Source organism: Emys orbicularis, chromosome 7 (assembly GCF_028017835.1).
Source record: "Emys orbicularis isolate rEmyOrb1 chromosome 7, rEmyOrb1.hap1, whole genome shotgun sequence".
Lineage (NCBI taxonomy): Eukaryota > Metazoa > Chordata > Testudines > Emydidae > Emys > Emys orbicularis.
Genome location: NC_088689.1, coordinates 107,793,541 through 107,818,223, shown reverse-complemented (window position 1 = coordinate 107,818,223; position 24,683 = coordinate 107,793,541). Strand labels below are relative to the sequence as shown.

At 58.2% G+C, this 24,683-nt stretch overlaps 1 protein-coding gene across 1 annotated transcript in view; it reads right to left on the bottom strand.

Moving 5' to 3' along the window:
- Window positions 1-24,683, bottom strand: part of COL7A1 (collagen type VII alpha 1 chain) — a 97,207-nt gene that overhangs the window by 9,476 nt on the left and 63,048 nt on the right. Inside the window, exons 74-105 of the mRNA XM_065408257.1 lie at window positions 23,371-23,415; window positions 22,579-22,614; window positions 20,966-21,010; window positions 19,243-19,275; window positions 18,889-18,951; window positions 18,265-18,345; window positions 16,891-16,926; window positions 16,351-16,392; window positions 16,218-16,262; window positions 16,029-16,073; window positions 15,586-15,621; window positions 14,729-14,788; window positions 13,465-13,590; window positions 11,584-11,619; window positions 10,516-10,575; window positions 9,949-9,993; window positions 9,819-9,854; window positions 9,237-9,272; window positions 8,614-8,670; window positions 7,787-7,858; window positions 7,021-7,092; window positions 6,799-6,834; window positions 6,633-6,713; window positions 6,159-6,212; window positions 5,276-5,329; window positions 5,128-5,190; window positions 4,279-4,341; window positions 3,146-3,262; window positions 1,878-1,955; window positions 1,605-1,658; window positions 1,221-1,269; window positions 837-869 (exon numbers count right to left, since the gene is read on the bottom strand). Coding sequence (XP_065264329.1) covers window positions 837-869; window positions 1,221-1,269; window positions 1,605-1,658; window positions 1,878-1,955; window positions 3,146-3,262; window positions 4,279-4,341; window positions 5,128-5,190; window positions 5,276-5,329; window positions 6,159-6,212; window positions 6,633-6,713; window positions 6,799-6,834; window positions 7,021-7,092; window positions 7,787-7,858; window positions 8,614-8,670; window positions 9,237-9,272; window positions 9,819-9,854; window positions 9,949-9,993; window positions 10,516-10,575; window positions 11,584-11,619; window positions 13,465-13,590; window positions 14,729-14,788; window positions 15,586-15,621; window positions 16,029-16,073; window positions 16,218-16,262; window positions 16,351-16,392; window positions 16,891-16,926; window positions 18,265-18,345; window positions 18,889-18,951; window positions 19,243-19,275; window positions 20,966-21,010; window positions 22,579-22,614; window positions 23,371-23,415 — 1,789 coding nt within the window. The remainder of the gene's footprint in view (window positions 1-836; window positions 870-1,220; window positions 1,270-1,604; window positions 1,659-1,877; window positions 1,956-3,145; window positions 3,263-4,278; window positions 4,342-5,127; window positions 5,191-5,275; window positions 5,330-6,158; window positions 6,213-6,632; window positions 6,714-6,798; window positions 6,835-7,020; window positions 7,093-7,786; window positions 7,859-8,613; window positions 8,671-9,236; window positions 9,273-9,818; window positions 9,855-9,948; window positions 9,994-10,515; window positions 10,576-11,583; window positions 11,620-13,464; window positions 13,591-14,728; window positions 14,789-15,585; window positions 15,622-16,028; window positions 16,074-16,217; window positions 16,263-16,350; window positions 16,393-16,890; window positions 16,927-18,264; window positions 18,346-18,888; window positions 18,952-19,242; window positions 19,276-20,965; window positions 21,011-22,578; window positions 22,615-23,370; window positions 23,416-24,683) is intronic.

Below are 24,683 nucleotides of genomic sequence, written 5' to 3'. Positions count from 1 at the left end.
TGGCTACAGTGATTTCTCAGTCCTGGCTTGCACAATAACTGTTCTTTTACAAGCTTGTTACCATGTATTTGGTGCCTTGGTATGACAAGTATTGGCTTCTCCAGGCACGACTACCCATAAGTTACTGTGCCCACTGGCAGTCTGTCCAAAGTGAGTCGGGGAGAGCCGCATTGGACGCTGGGTCCAGAGAAGGGATGGCTGCTGTGACTCTCTTTGCTAATCTTGGTGTAGCATGTCCGATGCTGTCTCAGGTTGGGGACGCCCAGTGCAGCACTCGCCTTTTGCTGTCAGATGCCTGGCCATGCATTCCTGTCCGGCCTCTGCCCTATTGGCAGTTCTAAGCTTGGCGTCTACTGAGTGCTCCTTGCCTACAGGGATTCTCTCCCTGGTGCTACCCCCTCAGAATCCCCACTGCACTCACTGCCACCCCGAGTGCTGCCAGACTTGAGACCTTGCTGAGGAATGTTTCAAACTGCAGCATGTCACTCATCACCTCTTCTGCCCTTGCTACTCCAGCTTCCATTATCTCCTGCTCCTGGCTTAGCCAGTCACCCTCAGTGACAGCTCCCCTACCAACCCAGCCACTCTTGCCAAGTCTCCAAGGGCTCATTGCCAAGCCAGCATCTCCACAGGGCTGCCTCTTCTGTTGGCAATCTGCCAACCTGGCCAGTCCTACAGGGCTGAGCTAGCTGCATGTGACCTTCCAGCAGGGGCCATGCCCCTTTCGTGAAACCTGCTACATATCTGGGAGAACGGACCTGCTCGTCAATGACAGGGCTGCTGCTGCTCAGCACTGCAAACTGGGATTACAGGGTGCACAAGAAATCAGTGCTTACGTGGTTCAGAAGAGGAGAGCTGCCCTCCGCAAGCTGTGTGGAGAGAAAGAGAGAAAAGAGGAGGTTAATCCATGGGGAAAGCCTTCTCCAGCATCCTGGCACTTGGCACAGACCTGCCCCGCCACCAGGTACCAGGAAAGGGACAGAGAGCCAGACTAGACTGATAGGCCCCTAACGCTCGCATGGGGTTGGCCCATTGTACTCTGAACACCTCCAGATGTGGGAGTCATGGCACATGCAACGTCACCAAAAGAAGGGGAGAGGAAGGGACAGAGGGCGGAGGAGGAGACCGCGAAGGGGACGATTCTGTAGCGATAAGCGATCAGAGCTGTGGTGCTGCTGAGAAGTCAGTCAGCCCCAAGTGGAAGGTGAAGCCTCACTTACCGCAGTGCTGACTCATTTCCTGCCTGACAAATGCGCGGATCTCTTGTTCCTGCAGAGAAAACCAAGGGAATGAAGAGAGAGGGAAGAGATGCCTTCCGGGCCCCCCAGCCCACCATGAGCCTGCCTCAGCTGCTCTGGGAATCACTGGGAAAAGAGCAGTCTCCCCCCACTCCAGCAATCCAACACTTGAGCCAGACCTGGAGGGAAACTGTAAAGGGGAAAAGGCCTCGAGCCTGCCATGCAGGAAGGCAGGACTCAGGGGCCAGTCCCAGCCCCTGGGAGGGGGAAGTATCCCACTGCTCTGACTGACTGCGCAGTAGCACTGATGTGTTGTCATTGTGGGTCAGGGCTTTGCTCCAAGACCTCAGGGAGCTCTCTTCTCACCGTCATGCCAGGGTCCCCCTTCTCTCCTCTCGAGCCTTCGAGTCCCGGATTCCCCTGAAAACAAGCCAAATAGGAAATCAAGAGGCATGCTACCGGGTCAGCAACCCCTGAGCCAGGAGACAGCCACCCTCCGCAGAACCCTGGCAGCCCCCTAGAAAGCTCTCCTCTTCGCCTGACGGGGGTGGGGTTCAAGGTACAGCGAATACGTACAGGCAGAGCCAAGCATTCGACCAGGCAATGCACATCCAATGGGTCAGAAACATGCTTACAAACCTGATCTCCTCTCTCTCCTGGAATCCCAGGGACGCCTCGGGTCCCTACAGTCGACTCCCCTGGGGGGCCTCTTTCACCCTGCAGCAGGAACATACACACTGAGACACTGGCCGGCAAGGGGAGTTCTAGGATTGGGCAGCATCCCAGAACCGGATCTACCATCCTCCCCATGCCCCAGAGCTCCCTCTTGTAGGGAATGGGGCTGTTCCCTAGACGCGGCTCTAAACGAGCTGGTACGCCTGACAGTCTCACTTATTTCGAGAGAGATTTCTCAGCCGCTTCCAAAACATTAGACTCTTCTGCTTTCATCTCCCTATCCCCAGTGAGAAGTTCTCAAACGTGGGTCCTTGTGCCCTTGTAGGCGAGAACTGTCCCCTAGGGGAGCAATCCGATCTGACCAAAGATGCAGCACTGGGGGGAAGACACCACACACGGTGCCCTCGGGCTGGGTTCAGGGCAGCCCTGAAGCTGATCTTGTGCGTGAATGGGAGGTCATGAAATAGCAGTAATCCAGAACAGAGCCAGAATGAACACACTGCACTCCTGCGGGGTGCCTGCCAGTTCAGGGCCAGAGGCATGCTGCAGCATTCATTAATGAAGCCCACCGCCCCTTTAGGGCGAGGAAATGATCCCAGAGATACAGAGAGAGGTTACGAGACTGACCCAAGTCAAAGCGTGAGCCAGTGACAGAGCTGGGAATAGGCCTCAGGAGTCTGACGCCCAGCTCCCTGCTCTAACCAGTGAGCAACACTGCCTGTCACTCCAACAGCCTCTGCACATCACTCGCACGGCACCGTTCATAGATTCAGAAGGTGGATGGAGCCGATCCTGCTTAAACAGAGTCTAACTACCATCTCCTCGCTGCCTGCTAACTGCAGCCAGGTCCGGGGCCCTCCTCACTGCCCTGGGATGGGGATATGACCAGGCAGAACTGAAACAGATGGGAGGGGAAGGGGAACTGCTTTCTCCACCCTGCGCCTGCCAAGGGACCCCTGCAAGCTCACTCTCTCCCTTCAGGTGGTCTCTTGCTCCTGAGTGCTGCACAGAAAAGGGGCTGCTGCTCCCCCTCAGACACTGGTCCCTTTGTTGCCAGGGCTGGGAGTGCACTGGGGTTTGGGGTCCAGTTTTTGTTTCCTTGTGGAATTCCAGAGGCAGCAAGAGACAGGAGCTCGCCACCTACTGGCCATTCAGAGGGCAACATTGCCTTGGTCGGGAGGGGTAGGTAGAAGCTGTAGGGAAATGGCCATGCACAGGGAAGAGGTTCTTACCTTCTGCCCTTGAATCCCCTCAGGGCCCTTAGGGCCAACACTACCTGGGGGGCCAGGTGGGCCAGGTGCTCCATCATTGCCCCTAGGGCCTGGGGAGCCAATAATGCCTGGAGTACCCTGAGAAAAGAGGCAGGGGTTAGGAAGGGCACGACCCACACAGGGCAGTACAAACTGGGAGTGTGACAGACTGGCACCTTGGCCCACACCGAGTCAATCTCCCGCAGCACTGACCCGCTCTGTACCATTTGAGATAGGCGTCGTCTATTGACAGACATGTGGCCAACTCTCACAATTTCATCACAGTAGCATATCTGAGGGTTTTCTTAGAACCCCAGCTCCTGAAATTCTGTGATTACGTGAGAATTTCAACTTGCATTTTAAAAGAATGAGCGTCTCACCCTCCTGGTCGCAGAGAGAAGCTGAAAAATGTGTCCCGAGTGCATCCTTAAGGCCCCCAAACCAGAAGGTAAAGAACCCAACATTTAGTCGTTTAAAAAAAGTCAAATTTTCAGCCAATCTTGGGATTTTTTTTAGGGCTTGACTCCTGATTTGTGAACACTTGGGGTTGGCAATACGGCATAGATCCCCTCTCCCCCCCAAGGTGCAGGACAGCAGTGGATCTGTGGGAAGATGCCAGACGGTACCAGTTGTCAGTGGGAGAATCGCAGATATTCTCCACCAGGCCTGCAGGGCTGTGACTGCTCTCACCAGCTGGGAGTTCTAACAGTGAACTGACCCTGCTCTAGTTCCACTTTTGCTACAGCCTGACGCACCGGTTCTGCCATGCCAGAATCCTCTGGAAGGGAGGATGCTGAGGAGTTTCAAGTCAGTGCTGGGACCCTTGTCTTGGCTAGAAAATCACAGTTCTCCAGTTGGCCGGGCATATCCTTACACCCTACAGGACACATCAGTGTCCGGTTCTGGTTAACAGGCAACAAGCTACTGTCAGTGTCTGAAAACTGTCCAGCAATTAGCAAGTCGGGGCACCAGAGCTCTGCCATCATGCTGGGGTTTGCCATAGCAGCAGCAGAAGGCTCCTGTGGGGAAGTTACCAAACTCCTAAGCACTTAGGGATAAGCCCTGATCCCAATAACACGAGCTTCAAGTTTGGCCCTTAGTGAAGCAGAACTCACCCGGTCTCCTTTCTCTCCCTGGTCTCCTTTGGCTCCCTGCTGACCATCAAATCCCCTGTCACCCTGGGAAGGCAAAGAACAAGGTGGTTTTTCTAGGGAGATTTGGGGTAGGGACACTGGGGGATTACAGTTTTGTGGAGCCAGAGCAGGCCACCCCTTCTGCCTGCAGTCCCTGCCCCGCCCCGGCGCTCCTGCCAGGGAGCAGGGTTGGGGCACAGGGGCTTGCCCCACTCCGCCAGCCCGACGCTCCAGCCAGGGAGTGGGCTCAGGGACTTGCCCCGCTCCGCCGGCCTGGTGCCCCAGCCGGGGAGTGCTGTTGGGGTGCGGGGGCTTGCCCCACTCTGCAGGAGCGCTGGGCGGGAGGAGCCGGTCAGGGCACGGGGTCGCCCATTTTCCAGGGCCCCCCCCAATTGACCAGGGTCCCTGGGAACAGGCCCCGTTGGCCCAGTAGCTAATCTGTGACTGGGTAGAGGTGCCATTGTCAGGTGAGCTTAGGCCCCAAATTTCAGGTTTGTATAGAGTCTAACAGCAGTTAGATCGGAAACATCATGTCCCAGCATCTAATTACTTCCCAGCGCTCAGGACTGAGTGCACTGGAAAGGTCTGTAGCGTCATCTTAATGAGGAGCCACTGGCAGCTTTGGTGCCTCTATTAGCAGCACTGGAGAAATCCCACTGTCTGCACATATCGTGGGCACGTGCCGTGGCACACTATCAACTAACAGTCAGCGAGGCAGCTCCGGCCAAGGAAGGCCAGGGTCTGAAGAGGGCGATCAGCAAGCCCCTCAGCAGCCCCTCATCCACAGGCTTCGCTCCACCCCCCCAAACATTATTGCTCCTTAATCCCTACCTTGGGTCCCATGAGACCTTCTTTCCCCGGGATTCCTGGGGTTCCAGGCATGCCCAGCTCTCCCTAGGAAAACAAACCAGATGTTCATTCTGGCCAGTCCAGGTGTGCTCACGTCACATTGCCCTTGGAGCCAGCTGACTGCACTTACCAGCTCGCCCTTCCTTCCTGGAAGTCCCATTCGGCCTGGAATCCCCGGCTCCCCCTAGAGGAGGCAGAAGGAGACACGGGTCAGTGGGAGACAGCAGGGTAATGGGGAACCAGCCCGGACAATGCCCTGGCCCCTCCATGCTGGGCTCGTGCCTACAGCACAGACTGCTTCACTGATGGAGTTATATCTAGCCCGTGGCTTCCTCCTCCACTCCAAGGGAAGCCAGTCCACTGAGCAGTGCTCGGGGCGATGCCACACAGCTCCGCCCGCCCATGGACTCACCCCTCCTGGGGTTCAGTTCCGGTTGGGGGTTGCTGCGTCGTACAACACTAGGGCTCCAAAGGGGTGGGGTTGAGGGTCCCCCCTGCCTTCTCAAACTCCTCAGTAGCCTCCACAGCATCCCTGGGGCCCTCCAGTGCCACAGGGCTGATACTTGGGGCTTCTCAAAGGCCCCTCCCTCGTCCGCTACACAGACCTCGCTGGTGGCTCAGAGGGCCAGTGCTGGTCTAACGGAGCTTAGTTCCATAGCACCCCAGCCAAGTGACGTGACCAGGCTGCCCTGGGGGCGAGACTGGGCCCAGAGTTAGCCCCACTGGGTTCTACCAGATGGGGACTGAACTGTCTCCACTTCCCATAAGCCTCTTGGCCCCCAGGGCAGCCTTTATTCCCTTAGAAGCCCTTAAGCATCAGGCATTTTCCCAGGGATCCGTTCAGCTCTGCGGGGAGCACAGGGCTCTTGGGCGGCTCCACTGGCACATCCCAACGGACTGCAGTCCCACCTTCCGTTAGCGTGGTGGCTCTGCCGCCTCTGGATCCAAGTGTCCCCACCTCTGCTGACTGGCTGGAGAAGGGGGGTCAACTGTGCACACCCATGAACACTCACCTTCTCCCCCTTATCTCCATCCTGGCCACAGGCACCTTTCGTTCCCCGATCCCCCTGCAGTGAAGAGAGAAGTCACAACACAGCTCTGTGACCCGCTTCGCCACTATTCCCTGGGGCAGGGGGCTGGTTTTGCAGGCAGGGTCTATGCTGGGTATCAGTTATCAAGGGGGAGAAATTCAGGCTATCAAGGCCACCAATGTCTTGCAGCTGATGCCACCGAACCCATTCCTGGGAGGGTACACTGCATCCAAGCCCATTCCCAGCGGCTAATTGGTGGCTTGGGGGTTCCCTGACACTGATCCTGAATGCACACGGGCGGGGGGGTTCCTCTCTCCCCAAGGTGCTTGGCCCCAAGACACTGCCGTGAGTGGGCTCAGCTTCCCTCTGGTCTGCCCTAAGGCTACGTCTGGCCCAGACAGGCAGGCTCTCTCAGGATCACAGGAGGACAGACAGACAGACTAAGGAAATGCCCACCTTAGGGCCTCGCATTCCCAGTGGCCCTATGTCCCCTTTCTCCCCTCTGGATCCTGGGATTCCATCCTTTCCTGGCAGGCCCTGGAGAAAGAGGAAATACAGAGTGACTCTCGGGCTTTGCTCCCAGGCAATGGGCGAGAAACAGCAGCAAAGGAAAGTTCCTCACCGACTCTCCGGGGTCTCCCGATTCTCCAACTTCACCCTGGAAAGGAAAAGACACTGGGTCAGGGCCGGAGGGGCTGGGTGCCGGAGTGATGCCCACAGGTACATGCCAGGATTGGGACAGCAGATGGTCTAGCAGGCCTGTGTGCACACGCACCTGCAGGCACACCTACATCTGAGCACGAGTAGCTCGTGCAGGGCTGGGCGCACCTGTGGCTATTCTTACCTTCTGCCCTCCGGGGCCGCGTGCTCCTGGGAAGCCTGTGGAGCCCTTCTCCCCTTGCTCGCCCCTGCCTCCCTGCGGGTGAAAGCACACATCAGTGCACAGCCTGAGGAAAGCGCCCCCTGCTCCCAGCAGGCAGCTGGAGGGACAGAACCAGCCTCTGAAATTATATTAGGTTCTAACAAAAGTTCCCCAAATGAGAGAAACAAAATGTCCCTGATTTGCTTCCCCCACAGCAGTGACTCACTAGCCAACTCCCCTCCACGTCAGACTGATGCACCTCCGGGAAAGGAGGTGTCCAGGGGCCACTCTCTGCTGAGCACCCCCACCACTGCCAGTGGCATAGGGGGGCTGGCACTGGCCAGGACGGGGTGCCCCTGAGCCATCAGCAGAGTATAACGCATGCTGGGACAGAGCCTGTTCCATCACATCTCGGCCTGTTCCCTTGCAGTGTCCAGTGACCCGCCCCTCTCTCATCCTCCTCCTTGCCGGTCTCTGTTCCATAACCGGGCCCTGCAGCTCCCACTGACGCCAGCCTAAAGCCCCTCCTCTCTCAATGGCTGCGCTCACAGCAAGCAAAGGGCACAAAACATCCAGCTCCTAGCTCCTTGGGCTGGCTGTGCTCCACAGTGCCCAGTCATTACAGCGCCTGCTCTCGGTCCTGCCAAGCCTCCAGTGCTCTGTGGCTTCTCCCAAGCCTCTGGGACAGCTTTCAGACAGGCATGCTCCCATACCCACCTGCCTGTCCTCCAGCTGCTCACTCACGTACCTTCTCTCCTGGGAGGCCCGGGTCACCCTTGTCGCCTTTGTCCCCTTCCATCCCCTTCAGACCGCGGTCTCCCTGGGCAGGGGAAAGAGCGGAGGGTGCAGAGTGTCAGTCCCCTGACAGCACAAGGAGGATGACCCATGGGCTGGGATTCAGAGAAGAGCAAGGCACGAATTGGGACTGGAGGGGAGATTCCTGGGGTGGAGTCTGGTCTGTCTGGCTAAAGGGACGTGGGGACTGGGGTGAGGGGATACACAGGAGAAGTGTCTGATGAGATCTGGGGTGTGAACCCCAAGGCAAGAGGGGGTCGCGGGCGGGGCGGACCTAGCAGCTACAGGTTCAATAGCAGGAAACACCTCCAGGCTGATAAATCTCAAAGCATCCTGGGAGCAGCCCACTCTGGCCCCTGGGCAACGGGCCCTTGCAGCAGTTTTCAAACTTTCTGAGCCGAGCCCTCCCACCCCATTTTGAGTTATAATTTTTGGTTGCCAACCCAGACAAAAATAGACACAATACATGCCCCTCCCCACTAGGGTTTTCAGGGTGGGGGAAGGCGCGTGTGATGGTCTCTGGGGGCGGAGCCAGCACTGGGCGCAGAGGCTGCTTGGAGCAGAAATCAGCACAGCCACGGTGGATGTTGACACTGACCTGCAGGCTGGGTGACCCGCTGAGGTGAGTGAGGGGGTGGAGATGGTGTGGGGCTGGCTTGAGCCCCACTGTGCAGGGCTGGCCTGGTGTCGATGCTCACCCTCCCAAACGTTCCTCCACACCCCCCTAGGGAGTGCACCCCACAATTTGAAAACCTCTGCTCTATGGGGTAGGGCTCTTACCGGCTCCCCCTTGCTCCCCCGGACTCCAGCCGGCCCCTCCACAATGACGGTATCACCCTGCACACGGGGGGAAAAAACCACACAGCAGCCAATGAGAGCTTAAAATAAATCACTTACCCATGCTGCAGTTTGCAATCCTATGGGTTTAAACAGGGTCATGTGCCCAAGGACCATCTGCTGGCCATCAAGCCAGTCAAGAGTCCAGCTTCCCACCCCGCCGGGGGTCTCACCGCAGCAAGGGAGGTCCAAGGATTATACAGCCCAGTGGCAAGAACCCTGGGGGCTGCCACCCAGGGACACAGGCAGAGGTTACTGGAGCAGCCCCAGGGCTGAGGAGAGTCCGGTCGGGGCATAGCCAAAGCTGGCCACTAGCACTGGAAAGGTTCACGTGGGGTGGACGTGCTGTGGCAGCATTTGGCGAGGTTGCAATTGGGCACAAGCGGCTGGTGTGCAGATGGCAGATGGAAACGCTCTGTGCCAGTGCAGAATTACTCTCCCACCTGCCTTTGGGGACGGTGGCCCAGACACTCCCAGGTCTGAAGGCAAATAGGCCTTTCTGGTGTGGCAGTTGGGGCTAGTGGTCAGCCAATGAGCCCCTAGCAGCGGGTAAATAGGGAACTCACCTTGTCTCCTTTGGGTCCCATAGCTCCAAAGTCTCCCTAGAAGGGAAGAGAGCATGGGTGAGAAACATGCCTCGCACAGGGGCACGTGGGTCTCATGACTGTCAGGCCCCATTCCCACTACAGCCCGTCAGGCCACTACCAAACCCGAGGGCCTCCCTCAGAGCAGCAAAGAGACCAGCCAGAACCGTGACACTCAGAGGGGAGGAGAGTGATTGGAAGGAGCCCCAAGAGCCTAGGGGACCCCAAACCTAGGGAAGTTCATGGGGTCCTGAGAGGCATGAGTGGGGGGCGCAGGATCAGAGGGAAACGGGTTCACACCTGACTTTATTAGAACTGGGAGAAATGAGAGCAAGAGGGAGAACAAGCCATGAGCTCCCCTGGAGAGGAGACAGCCCTGGTCAGGCAGCAGCCCAAGCAGGCTGCGGGGTGAAATTCAGGGGCAGCTCTGGGCAATACCCTGACCCCACCCCATCAGAGTGGGATTGTACCCCATGGGCAGGTACTTGTACGTCAATAGCGGCCTGATGGAGGGGTAGGTGGGAGAAGACTCCCCTCCCCCCCCCCCCCCAGTAGGTTGCTTACTTTGTCGCCACGCTCCCCTCGGTTTCCGGGAGGCCCCTAAAGGGAAAAGAGAAGGGGAGTCACTGGCGAGTGGGAGCCAATCCCAACCCCTGGTTAAAGGGCAAGGCAAGGGGAGGGGGAAGGTATTTACCGCAGGCCCACGATCTCCCTCCAGCCCTGGGCGCCCATCTTCACCCTGGCGAGGAGGAAAAGGACAGTGAGACAGAGCACAGGGCCAGGGACAGGAGAGCTGGGCCCCGAGGGTCAATTCCATATCCTGCCATCCTGATCCATGGTGAGGGGGGTGAGAGGCAAAGCCCCAGGGCAGTGACGTCGGCCTTGGGGAGGGTCCTGGGCATGGGATGCCTCCAGGGTACCCACGTGTGGGCTTTCCTCAGCCCCAGCCAGGGTGTGTGCCAAGGAGGGGCTCTCCTCAGGGAGATGGGCTCGAAAGGTCCGAATGTGTCTTCTCCATCTCTAATCTCCAAGACTGCTCCACATACCCCCTGCCCATGCAGAGCCGTGCCAGTATCCCAAAGCCACAAGGCCTGGTAGAGTCCCCAGTGCCGCAGAGGGGCACATGCCATGCTCCCCAACGCTGTACTGCAGGCTGGAAAGCCTTTCAGGCCCGGTGGGATCGATGTGCTGTACTGGGGAGAGGGGTGGGTTAGCAGGGTCTGCACTCACAGCTGGGGGAGGCAATAGGGGAGATACGTACCCGTGACCCTGGGTCTCCTCGCTCGCCTCTAGGGCCCGGCTGTCCAACCCCCACGTTCCCCTACAGGGCAGAGAGACAGAATGTTAGTGACCCTGTAGCTAATGGCAGCATTCTCTGAATGAGCCGAGGTAAACGGCAATCCTGCACATCTTGCCCAAGCTGCCTGAGTCGGGCACTACCCGGGCCCTGCTGGAGCCAGCCACTGGCTGCCCCTTTCCACGCCCTCTGCTGCTCACTTTGTCCCAGCTCTGGGAATCTCTAGCATCATGCTCCATGGGACACTACCCTGCACTAGGGTTGCCAACCCTCCAGGATTGGCCGGGAGTCTCCAGGAAATAAAGATTAATCTTTAATGAAAGATTATGTCATGTGATAAAACCTCCAGGAATACATCCAACCAAAACTGGCAGCCCTACCCTGCACATACATGAGATTGCATGGCTTGACAACCAGACATGTGTCAAAACCGGAAAGCCATGGCCTCTCCTCGCTGCTCCCTTGGTGCTCAGAGGTTTCCATGTAGGGGGCAGGAGCCTCATGTCACCTGCACCCCAGGGGTGCTGCTGTCTGTTGGCTGCCTGGCTCTGCTTGCACATGCCCTCGAACAGGGCAGGAGCTCACTTGCTCCTCGGTACCTGTACTGTAACAGCATTGCCAGCCCCAGAATCAACCTATGGGGCCTGGCTCCACGGTCACTCCCCACAACAGGCTTCTTCAGAGACAAGCGACTGCACCAGAGGCAAGAGGAAGGGAAAGAGCGGCCTTTGCAAATGGGTCAGAGATGCACTTGACCCCAAGGGCTCCACCTGTAGGTAGCTCTGAGATGTCCCTGTACCTCTGTCTATCAACATCACTAGCCCCGAAGCCGCACTGGGAGAGAAAAGTCTGGGTTCCTCCAGTGACCCATCCCCCAAAGGAGACAGGTGTTATTCGAAGGCAACACGGAACATCCACCAAGCAAGAAAAAAAAAAACCACTCTAGCTGGGGCCCTTGGAGAATACATGCTCTTCTCCCCCACTCCAGGAGCCGCAGGAGGCTGGTGCAATAAGGGTGAAACCAGAGCCTACCTTGTCACCCTTCAGTCCTGGGACGCCTTGTGCCCCCTGAAACCAGAGAGACAGATCAGTGTACCAGGCCCAGCCTGGGGGCCTCTGAAGCGATCCCCGGGGGTTTACTATATCACAGGATACAGAGATCAGTGCTGCCCTGGTCCAGGTGCCAACCACAATTACACCAGGGAGAGGGGTCAGACCTCGGCCATGTCACTCGTACTACTCGCTTCCCTTTCATTTGTCTGGCCTTGGGCAGCACTAGTGGCAACAGGGGGGTAACACAAGCGAACAAGCAGGCGGAGGGAGTTTTAGTTGAAGAAATGCAGATATTCATCTGTCCAGCCATCCCTCCCCGACCCCAACCCACTCAAGGGAGTAGTTCAATGATACTCATGTAAGCCTCTCACCCAGCTCTGAATCTGGATGCAAAGCTGCTCTGGCTCCAGTCCACAGGGAAACCCCTAAGGGTGCCTGCACTGGCATAAGCAAGAGATTTTTCTGTCACCCAAAGGTGAACCCCATGCTTGGGGGTGGGGGCTGGAAGATCTCACACAATCCTTGGGACTGTGTGTGCAAGTGATGAGCAAGAGTCACAGCTGTGTGTGCAAGCAGACAACGTGCCCCTGCTGTGGCAATGGCCCAAGTGCGTTAGACACCCAGCCCGCCTGCTTTTGGGCACTTGACCTTTGAAATCCCTCCCTTTGGAGCTGTGCAAAGTGGCGTTGACTTGGGTTTTAATGGCCTCTTTCCTGGCCCAGGGCAGCTGCCTGTCACCCCCTGCACTGTTCGTTTGCTCCCCAGAGAGCTTGGCAGTTTGACTTCTCTTGTCAGGGCAGCAGGCTCTTTCCAGCACCCTGCCCAGTTCTCCCTCCCCGAGGCTGTGCAGGGCACCTACTGAGAGACACAGGGAGACGCTGAGTTAGGGGGAGCAATAGCTGCACCCCCTTGAAACCATCTTCCTCCTCCTGGCTACACACCCAGCACTCTTGGCCCCAGATGCCCAACACTCACCGCTGGCCCTGGGGGCCCCGGTGGCCCTGGTGAGCCAGAGGTGCCATCTCTTCCAGGGAAGCCAATCAAACCCTAGCAGGAAAAATACATCAATCAAGAGAGGCCTTGGCCATGGTGAGGCCCCACTTCACAGCTAGTGAAGGCCCAGGAGTGGCCTTCGCTGTAAAGGGAGCACAGTTAAGGCCTCTCCAGGGCAGAGGCCAAGCCCCATGGCCCTGGGGCATCTCTCTTCACCGAGCTCCCCCATGGCAGAGCTCACACTCAGGGCACCAGGCGGAGGCAAGTGCAAGTGTTCTCGTGGGAGGGGGACTGTGCAGCTCGGGGTGAACGCCTGGGTCCTGCCAGGAAGGAGAGCCCTGTTCAGTGCGGGCAGGCACTACCACACGTGACCAGGGAGGAGTGAGTGGAGAAAGGACGTTTAACCCTTTGAGGGGGCGCTGCAGACTCTCTGCACGTCGCAGGAGGGAGCTGATGGAAGCTGCTTTGCTGGAGCACACTTCACATTGGGTTGGAGAAAGCGCTGCAGGGAAAAGTCTGGTCTGGGGGCGGCCGGAAGGTCCTTCCTGGTCTTTTCCCTTGCTTCTTTCATCGACCCCTTGCACTCCCACAGCAGGAGGCCCTGCCTGCCGGCACCAAGGAGTCCATGGACAGGCAGCCTCAGGGCTCTGGAACGTCTCATGGACCCAGTGGCCTCCCTTTGTAATCTGGCTCCCCTGCATGCACCTGCAGGGCCAGGCCCAGGGCAGAAGCTGGGCAGTCGTGCTGCTGAACTGGCCCTTGGTGCTGAGCAGTATGTGCGGTTGGGGCATGTGGTCCAAGTGGCTGTGCTTTAGCAGGGGTGAGATGGGCCAGAGCTCAGGGCCAGATGGTAACTGCACCTCTTACCCTCTCTCCTGGAGGTCCTGATGGGCCTGGCTGTCCATTTTCTGCCCTCAGACCTGGCTGGCCGGGGGTCCCTGCGATGCCTGGCAAGCCCGGGGATCCTGGTGGGCCAGGTAAGCCAGTGTCACCCTGGAGGGGAGACAGAAGGAGCCAGTGCTGCTGAGCCTGCTGCTGGGGAAGGACTCCCCTGATGCCAGACTGCTGAGAGAGGAGCAGTGGGGTGGCGCTGCACACTCCTCAGGGGACTTCAATGTCAGTCTGGAGGGAAATGCTGTACTCCAGCAGGGCAGAGCACTCAGCCCCGGGGGGAGGAGTGAAATGGAGGTGAGCTCAGCCAAACACCCACACGCTGAGGGTGGGCAGAAGCAGGGCAAAGGATCTCAGGCCTGTACAAGTAGGCAGCACAGAAGAGAGGGCGTCAGGCCTGTATATGGAGGATGGCTGGCATTGGAGTGGAGATATCCTGATCCCAGCACTTGCCCGCTCTGCGGTAACACTGGAGTAGGTAGCTTTCCCTGGGTGTGCATGGCGGAGGGAGAGGGGGGTAATTTTCATTGGTAACTGGGCGCTGAAGATCTCTGCTGGGGGATTGGTTTGGAACCAGGAGTAGAGTGTCCCAGCTCTTCAGGGCCTCCAGCAGGAGCTGTCCAGCACCAGTGGTGCTGATGCCACATGAGCTCTGTAAGCACCAGTCTCTCTCAGCCTGGAAGCTGTGAGGGGCAGGGTAGGCAGGGTGTGGAGGGGGGGGGGGCATCCAGCCCTTTCTGTCCTGCTTCTAGAGTGGCTCCTGCCACCTCCCCATCTAGAGCTGTCCTGTGACTCACTCAAAGGGCCTCGAGAATCTACCAAATAACCAATTTCCCATGAAGGGGGAGATTATGGGAATCTTGCTCGTGTTGTAAAAATTCACAGTATTTCCTGGCTTGACAGTAAGTCCGCGGGCTGGACAGGTCCCGTACAGCAGGAGACAGCAACGCTGAACAGGGAGCAGTGCCAAGGCCAGCACGTGGCGTTTCACTCCATGTTTTAAGTTGATAACAATAATAATATGCACCTTCCAAGCAGGTGTTTAACAACAGAGGCCAAGTGTCATTAACCCCATTATACAAACAGGGAGACAAGCACAGAGCCAGGGAAGAGGCTTGGCCCAAGTCACTCAGCAAGCCAGAGGCAGAGGCGGGAAGAGAACCCAGGAGTTCTGATTCCCAGACTCCCCGTATGACTAAGGAGAGGTTCTCTGTGCTAATAAAGTCTTAGGAGACGTTACCTTCAAACCTTGAGGCCCATCTTGTCCAGGGGGTCCCTGCAGGCCAATGCCAACCGAACCCTGAATGGTGCAGATGGAATAGAAATGGTAAGTCACGCCACATGGAGGGGCAGAGGCCTGGATACATAGGGATATACAGGGGTTAGGAGTGGATGGGAATGGGACAGACCTGTCCTCCAGTAAGCTATGCCCCAGCTGGTGACTGAGCATGGTTGCAATCTATGGCTGTTCACTAGCAGGCCTCAGTCAGTCTCTAGTGGGAAAGCGGCCACATCACAAGAACCTGACCAGCATGCCCTGTCAGTCACAGAACGGGGTGCATTCAGCTGGCCCTGCTTGTGGTCCCTGGAGAATAAACTCCCCTCTTAGCCCCAGGGGGGGTCCCACCAGGACAGGAATGAGGCACAGACACTGTGACAGCCATTTCCACAGCCATGAACACCCCAGTCACCGTTAAACAATGCAAGAAGGGCCCTGATTAGCCCATTCACATCAGCCTTTCACCCAGCCAAACACCAATCAGAGCAGGCCAGCTCGTCCCAGTAACCCTGAACACACAGCTGGCAGCTGCTCCGGCTTCCAAGGGCTCTCTCTGTCTCGTGCTGACTCAGAGACCTTCCCTTCTCACTGCTGCCACAATCCTCCCCGCTCCTCAGCCACCAGCACATGACAATCAAACTGCAAGCGAGATACCTCAGGGACATGAGCCCGAGTGCAATATGGAAGGTAACAAGTGACAGGTGGGTGTTTGAGCCACCAAGTGCTGCTAAATGCATCCTGTTCTGTGACTGACAGGCCATGCCGGTGAGGTTCTAGGCTCAGTACACTGGAGCCCAAGTACCGGGGCTGCTACGTACCTTTTCCCCTTTGACTCCAGGGGATCCTTTGGCTCCCTGTTAAAATACAAGCACAGGAAACAATGAGGACAAACCATGCTGTGCACACTCACTGCACACACACATTTGAGGGCATGCACACGTGCTGTATACCATTTTTCAGAACTAGATTACAACGCACCAAGGAAGCCTTCCCCCTGGAGCCAGATCTCAGACACGCTGGAGCTGCCCGTGCTCAGATGTTTACTATGGCAAAGGCCAGGGCTTCCCATTCAGGTGGGGCAATGAAACAAATCAAAACCGCTCACATACTCCAGCGCTGGGCCCAGGACAAGAACCTGAATGGGGGGTTGAGCAGGTGGGCAGGGGAGAGCCTCCCCCAGCCTCTAACACTGGGTCTGGACTCAGCATTCCTACAGTGGGGATCCCAGCCATTCCCAGCACCCCATCTATGTGGTACTTACATCTTCCCCAGGGTCTCCAGGTTCCCCCTGTCTTCCAGGATCCCCCTGGCAGGAAGAAAGAGAGTGAGACTCACCAATGGGGAGTGAAATGGGTCAGGTCACAAAGGCACCATGAGCCATCACAGGGAGGTGACTAAGAGCAGAGAGGGGAAGCCCCTCCCTGCAATGGGGTGTGGGGAAGTTCCTCACCTTCTCTCCCCTGGGGCCTGGTAAGCCTCGCTCGCCCTTGGCACCCTGCAGGTAGAGAGCAGAGTTAGTGCTTGGTTTTGGGCACAGAGTTTGAGATAAAAACAGTGGGAAGGGACATGAAAGGCCAATTTACCGGTTCACCCAGCAGGTTCCCTTCAATCCCTCCGGATTCGCCCTAGACAGCAACACACAAAGGCTCAGCACGTCAGGCATCCCCACAAAGCGAGCACCAGGCCTCCCCACCCCCTCCCCACCCTGAGCTGACATCTGGGCTACCTTCTTCCACTGATCCTGGTCACCACAAACCATCACTCCTGGTGCAGCCTGGGACCCCTGGGCTCCTGCTCAGACGCTGGAGTGGCTGAAGAGACACCGGGGAAGCTGGCAGTGGGCAAGCCAGAGCAGATGCAGCTCATGACATCAGAACGGACACAGGCACATGGGCAGCGTGGCACTGAGAAAGCCCCGCACCAAAGGGCTGGTCACTCACTCCAGGCTGTTCCAGCACCACCCTCTCCCGCTCTGGTTTTTACTGGGCTCTAACAACATTATTATTAATACAATTTCTGGGCCAGAGTTGGAAAAAGAACCCAGGAGTCCTGGCTCCCAGTCCCCACACTCCCCCTCTGAAGCTTTCTGTGCAGATTTTTGAGCTAACCCCCAAGCCTCTTACCTTCTCGCCTTTCATCCCAGGAGGACCGACAATCGTCTAGAGACAGGCAGGGGGAAATATGGACATTTAACAGATGAGTGACACAAGGGACGGGGGGAGGTTTCTCACTTCAAGGGCCGGGGTAGGAAGTGAGTGAATCACACAAAGGAGGACAGCAAGAGAGCACAATGCTAAGCACCATTGCTTGGTCCATGGCTTAGGCAGGGGGCTACTAACTCCCTACCCCCATGTGGAAGGGCTGTCCAGCCCAGCTGAACCCTGGCTACTGTCACCATTTCCTCACTGGGCAAGCTATAAAGTGATTAAAGGCCCCGACACCATCCCCGTATGGGACCCGCATTCAGAATTCCTGCAGCAGGGAATGTTGGGCTGGTGGTGGGGAGGGGATGTAACGACCCCCCTCCAACCCACACAAGTCAATCCTAGGTCACCCCACACACCCTGAGATGGGAGGAGAGCAACCTTACAGTGCAGGCTGAAGGGTCCCGCCTCCATCAGAGCTGGGCCCAGGTGGCAGGGAGAGAGAGTTATTACCCAGAGGCAGGGGCCATGAGGGAGACACTCACTCCACAGCCCAGGAGAGGGGCCAGCTCAGCCCACCCCACCCAGCAGGACTGGGCTTTGGATGAGTTACTCCCATCTTCAGAAGGAAAATCCACTGAAGGGAGCTAGTAACCTACCACAGTTGGCTCAGAAAATGAGCCAAGCGAGATAGGAGAACGTCATACACACCTGTCCTGGGAGCCCGGCGTCCCCTGGCGCTCCTTTAGGTCCGGCAGGGCCTGTGGGTCCTGGCACACCCTGTCATGCAATCAACACAACTGTTAGCCTTGGCCTGAGATGGGCATGATGGGTGCTGCTGTGCCCCAACTCCATGCTCCCATCCAGGCACCCTTGGCTGTTCTGCCACTACCAGCTCCCTCTCAGGAGGTGGGGCCACCACGGAGGTAACCTGGCCAATCATACACGGCTGCTGACTTAGCTCTCTTGCATAACACACTCCCAGTGGTTGAATTCAATGTACTCTTCCACACACCACGCTGCCATGGAAAATCTAAACCACGCTGAATTCAAAGCCAAGCTTTCAGTGCCGATTAGCGGTGCCACATCCCCTGGAATTTGTGGTTTGATGAGACCTCCCGTGTCATCCAAACTGGGCTAGAGTCACAAGGGCAGCCAGCTGCACAGACAGACGTAGAACAACTCCTGATCCACATGGTCTCCAGTGCCAGACACACAATGGGAGGGAAGGCCGGAGAGGCTCAGTGCAGCAGGACTGTGGCATTTCTAACTCCTCCGTCACCCGAGTATCTGGAGAATGCTGCCATTCCCCTTTCCGCTGGAGCTCACTGCCAGCACCTGTGTGGGACATACCATTTTCCCAGGCAGCCCTGATTCTCCCTCCTTTCCCGGCACTCCATCTCTCCCCGGCACTCCAGGCTTTCCAGTCTCGCCCTAGAAAACGGGAATGGAACAGCTGGAATTATCAGGGGGAGGGAGAAGTAGACAGCACTGCTGACAATCCACTCCACAGCTAGCATCTCCATCGGACGCCTCCCGCCACTTCCAGGCCTCGGAGAAGGGAAACAAGAGCATCAGCTGCGCAATGGGCCACCTGGATCCTGCTCTCTCAGCCAAGGAAGGCCCAGCTTTGCCAAATGGACGCGTACACAAAGGCAAAGGTTGCCAAGAGAAGAAAGGCCAGTGGCAGGACATTGGAAGGGCCATCAGCAAAGCCAGGCCAGTTGGGAATTTGGCAATTCATACCCCCCATAGCAGCAAGGGGGCTATCGGTCACTGTGCACAAGCAATGCTCACCACTGGTCCTGGCAATCCTGGGGCGCCCTGCGGTCCCTGATGGAAAACAAACACAGTCAGAAATCAAAGGCAACGAAGGAGGAACTGCTAATCTTCCACCCTGGGCAGCACCACAGAGACCATTCAAACTCCACTCCCTGATGGCACCCAAATGAGAGAAAAATCACACCAACTACTTACCACAAGGCCGGGGGGGCCTGAGGGGCCTGGGAGGCCAACGCTCCCCTGGGGCCCGGGCAAGCCCTGCAACGGAACAAAGAGGCATGTGTTAGAGAGCAGGGGAAGCCTCTCCCTAGGATAGTGGGTCCCACACTGACAGCATCTCCCCCCAGGCAGAGTCACTCTGCAGGCTCCCAGGCCTTGGCCTGTCACGGAATCAGGACACACCAGCTGTCCCCGAAGGAAAGGGCCCAGCACCCCCTTTAGGGCAGGTGTGTACCCACTGGGTAAGGTCCCGCAAGTGCCTAAGTTCAGGCCAGAGCCAGCCTGAGTAGGGACGGGGCACAGATGGCAGGGCATGGCAGAGCTACTCACCCGAATGCTGGAGCCAGGCTCACCCGAATCTCCCTGCAATAAGAGAGTCTGTTACAAACCCCCACACGGCAGGTACAACAATCCCAGATCCAGCTGCTGGTGTCCATGAGGCCTCAAGCCAGCCTCTCCAGACATTATCAGGAACCAGACCCCCCACTCAGATGACCACGCCAGCCCTTGGCAGCTCAGGAGCCTACACAAGACTTCAGCAGAGACAGGACCTCCAATACCAGCTTCTACAGCGACTGACCACAGCAAATACTCATGGGCCTCTCGAGATTGTGTGCCGGGGATTGTTCCTGCCAGACAGGTGCCAGGGCACAGGTCTGGTGACAGACCAAGGAATGCCAACCAGATCTGGCTCAGGCCTGTTCCGTTAACCCTTTGCAGCTCGGTGTTCTCTCCTAAAGTTCTGGCTGCCTGGCTACGGAGAAAGGAGGGGTGGATTTGGGAGCTGTGTACGAGAGAGTTCAACGTGGTATTTGTGCTGTTCTCTCTCCAATTCCTGTTTCAGCCCTGGGAGTTCCAGCTGTTCAGACCTGCAGGAGTGATCCAGCAGCCACACAAGGGGGATTCCAGCTGCAACTGGGAACTGAGCTGACCCAAGTTCCCAGGAGATGCCAGAGCTTCACACTCGGGGCTCTGACACCGCCAGCTCCACACGGGGTCTGTTACTACAGTGAGTGCTCCCCGACTCATCCCACTCAGCAGCTCGCTCACTGGAACATTTCCAGGAAACTAACCAAAGCAGAGACCACAATGGTAGGAGCTCGTCAGGCCTCCTACAGCTAACGCAGCCTGAGGATGCTTGGCAGAGGAGGACCAGCCTGGGTCCTGCGTGTGCACTGGCGTGTGGTTAAGTGAGGCAGAGCAGGGTAGACGTCCACCCACGGATGGGGACAGGTACCCCCCAGGGTGCTCTCTGCAAAGATACACTCAGTGTCTCCCAGCGCTGGGTTGCTGCTCTTTCCCCTCCATGGACTTTGTCCTCGCCATTCCTTTCCTACACTCAGCCCTGGGCTCACTGCGCTGACTCCAGGGACGTGTCCCGGGGTGAATTTGGTCCATTACTGTGACTCACGCTCCCCTCACCTACTTGGCTGGAGAAGTGGAGCCTCCCCTGCTGTCACCCCTTCCCCGTGTCCCCTGTGCTATGGGGTGCCCAAAGGCTCCAGCCAGTCTCCCAGCAAGCCTCCCCCTCACTCTTTCCATAGTATGGGACAACGCCATGTGGGCCTTCCAAACAGGTGGCACCTTTTAAGGACACAGCCTGCATGTCACGCACACTGGGACCACAGTGGCCAGGGGACAGTGTAACCCATAGGTGTGCAGTACTTGACCTGGAATCGGACCCTTGCAATCCCGGGTCTAAGTGGGGCAGCAAAGCCCTCCAGCTAGCACAGGGTTCTGCATGCTCTGCAGCTCCACACCCTCTGGCTTGCTCAGGGATGTGCCCATCACCCAAGCCTCATGCATGGCCCTCTCTCAGCCCACATGCGGCTCTGCCTGGAGCCTGGTCCTCCCGGGAGCTGGAGGCCTCCCCCAGTGGATGCATGAGCCGTGCCTGTGGGTTCCATATCGATTCATTGATCTGCAGTGCTTCCTCCAGCTAACGCAGCCTCCTGGAGTCCCTAAGCCCAGCAAAGGCAGTAGGACTCCAGCTTCCTCTGGCCAGAGGTTCCAGCCTCCAGCAGGTTGGAAGAAGCTGCTGTCTGGGACGCACCTTTATTCCAGGTGGGCCCTGAGCGCCTGGTGGTCCAACAAGCCCCTGCAAGGAAAGAGGAGATGGTTATCCCCGGGTACAGCTAGAGCCCAGCAGTGCAACTGAGCCGGTTCTGGAGCACAGCATGGACAGCGCTGACGTGCTTCCTGTTTGGTTCGCTGACTTGGAATCTGCCGCACCCTCAAAAGCCCCGTTTACCATCCTGGGCTCAGGGCTCCGCATCGCCCTGGCCCTACTAATAACACAGGGGGCTGTGCCTCCAGCTGTGCAGGACATCATCTCTTGCAGGCCCCATGGGGAGGGCTGGCAGGGAGGTGAATGCTGAACGGAAATGCTTTGTGTGCATCTGGCAGCTCCAATGGATGTCATTTTCTGTTCCCCTTTCCCAGCATAAGCTCTGTGCTGGGCTGACATCTCATGCCAGCAGGTTTCAGCCTCCAGGAACCATCTGGACACTACTGTGAATGTTGGGGTTCAGGCAGTAGCAGATTCCCCCATGCCACCGGAGATGTGGCTCTGATACACGCACAGCCATGGACAACAGAAGGTACAGGAGGCTGGTGTTACTTACAGCTGAGCCTGGTGGCCCTGGATCTCCCTGGTTGCCCTGCAGGACAGGAGAGAGGTTGTCAGTGCTGGATGGGGACTCTGGGAGACTGATCACCTCTTGCCACCGCAGAGGTCAGATGGGCCGACTGGCTTTTGGGTTTAACTGAGTTTTGGTTGGATCAATATTCTTGAAAAAGGGCTGAGCTCTGGACTCTGAGTTCTCCTCATGTGAAGTGTCCCTGCCACCATACCATAGCCCCCTCTCATGGCCCTGCAGAGGGAGGGAAGTCGCACTCAATGGGCGACAGGGTTGCACCCATACTCTCCACACGCTGTTGTGCATGTCACACTGTGTCTGGGACAATAGGGGCAGCAGTGCAAACCCAACCTGCTTTACAGGATTTACAACAGGGGCCAGGCACAGACAGACAGGATTTTAATCCTCTCACTTTATGTGCTGTCAGCACTTATTAACCAGCTGTGCGCTACAGTCATTGTGGGCCTTGCTCTAGCACCATTATCCAAGGATCTCTGAGCTCTTTACACCTGTGAGGAGCTTCAGAGGAGTCACTAGCCCCATTTTACAGATGGGGAAACTGAGGGCCAGGAGACAGTAAGTGACTTGTCCAAAGTTGTGAGTCAGAACCAGGACTAGAACACATATCTCTGGAATCCCGGTCCCTGCTCTCAACTCCAGATGCATGATCTCTGCCTCCCTGTGAAAAGTTTACAATGCAGACTGCTCCTGAAAGCAGAAACGCCCCAGACTCTGCAGGAGAAGGATGTACTTGCTACATGCAGAAAGGGCGCAAGACAGGAGGGGAAGGCAATCACCTACCGGTCGGCCTAGAACTCCGGGAAAGCCTGGCATACCCTGCAAAGAGGCAATTCAAAGCCGGAGAATTAGCGAAACCACAGCAGCCCCTGAAGCAGCCCCAGTTCAGGCCTGGCCTCCTATACAATATGATGCCAAGACAGAGCTGCTGCACAGGACAGATAGAGAGCTGGGGAAGCCAACCTCAGCCAGGGCCCAGAACCAAGGCCTACCACGAAGGGTTACTTACAGCTGGGCCGGGAGGCCCTCTAAAGCCCTGCGGGCCCTGGATGGAAGGGAAGGACACAAAACGACAACACGTGAGCTGGCAGCACAATGTCGCAGTGGGGAATGCTGCTCACGGGGGTGTGAAGGGGCTGGAACAGCGATGCTGGCACCTTGTGCGGGAGGGTTTCCTGCACAGCTAATGTCTCCCGCTGGTTAATGCAGACGGACGTGTTCCCAAGAACAAACTGGGGGCTGTCTGGGGATCCCCCACCAGCTCGATCACAGTCAGCACTGGGTACCTGTTCCAAACCCTCCCGGCACCGAGAGCACAGATACAGCACGACAAACAGAACAAAGGCAGCTGGTTTGGGGGCTCTTAGCCATATGCTGAGCCCTAGTCTCTCCTCCCTGCCTGAATCACACCCTGTCCCCTGTGCTGGGGGCACCTCACCCGCCTGCACGGGGGCCAGCGATGGTCTCAGCCATGCCCACTCAGTGTCCTGAATCCCTGCCGGCCCAGGGAATTGTCCCGCAAACATTCCAGAGAGCCCAGCGGTGGTATTGGGGAACAGGCAGTGTACTGGGGTGCTGGCATGTCTCGCGGGAGCTGCCCTGTCTCTGCAGCTGGGAATGACAACCTCAGCTAAACCCCAACACAGAGACTCTGGCTCCTGAGAAAACCCCAAGTGACCAGCTCACTCCTCTCCGAGCAACCTCCAAGCCAGCCTGTCACACACTCCTCCGGCCACCCCATTTCCATGCGCCCCCTCCCGCACCCTGCACTCCCAGGCTGATGCTCCCCGCCTTTACTCACCGGTTTCCCTTCCGGCCCAGCAAGGCCTCTTTCTCCTGGGAGGCCCTAAAGCAAACAAGGCAAGGGAAAGACAGTAAAAAACAGACACCAAGGGGTTAACAACTCTTTGAAGCACCGAGCCCCCAGCTCTGCTGAAGCACCTCACTCTAGCACTTGCTGGTCCAGCCTTGACCCCATCCCACCCCCAGCCCTGCCAATACACATTAACCCCCCAGTGCTAGCTCAACCCTAACCCTAACCCACCCCAGCCCCCGTCAGTGCATCCTCGCCCCCCAGCTCTGCCAACCCACCCCATCCCCCGTCCGTCCAGCCTCACCCCTCAGCTCTGCCAACCCACCCCATCCCCCGTCCGTCCAGCCTCGCCCCCCCAGCTCTGCCAACGCACCCCATCCCCCGTCCGTCCAGCCTCACCCCACCCAGCTCTGGCAACCCACCCCATCCCCCGTCCGTCCAGCCTCGCCCCCTCAGCTCTGCCAACGCACCCCATCCCCCGTCCGTCCAGCCTCGTCCCCCCAGCTCTGCCAACCCACCCCATCCCCCATCCGTCCAGCCTCACCCCACCCAGCTCTGGCAACCCACCCCAGCCCCCCGTCCGTCCAGCCTCACCCCTCAGCTCTGCCAACCCACCCCATCCCCCGTCCGTCCAGCCTCGCCCCCCAGCTCTGCCAACGCACCCCAGCCCCCCCGTCCGTCCAGCCTCGCCCCCCCAGCTCTGCCAACGCACCCCAGCCCCCCCGTCCGTCCAGCCTCGCCCCCCCAGCTCTGCCAACGCACCCCAGCCCCCTGTCCGTCCAGCCTCGCCCCCCCAGCTCTGCCAACGCACCCCAGCCCCCCGTCCGTCCAGCCTCACCCCCCAGCTCTGCCAACCCACCCCAGCCCCCGTCCGTCCAGCCTCGCCCCCCCAGCTCTGCCAACCCACCCCAGCCCCCCATCCGTCCAGCCTCACCCCCCAGCTCTGCCAACCCACCCCAGCCCCCCATCCGTCCAGCCTCGCCCCCCAGCTCTGCCAACCCACCCCAGCCCCCCATCCGTCCAGCCTCGCCCCCCAGCTCTGCCAACCCACCCCAGCCCCCCATCCGTCCAGCCTCACCCCACCCAGCTCTGGCAACCCACCCCATCCCCCGTCCGTCCAGCCTCGCCCCCTCAGCTCTGCCAACGCACCCCATCCCCCGTCCGTCCAGCCTCGTCCCCCCAGCTCTGCCAACCCACCCCATCCCCCATCCGTCCAGCCTCACCCCACCCAGCTCTGGCAACCCACCCCAGCCCCCAGTCCGTCCAGCCTCACCCCTCAGCTCTGCCAACCCACCCCATCC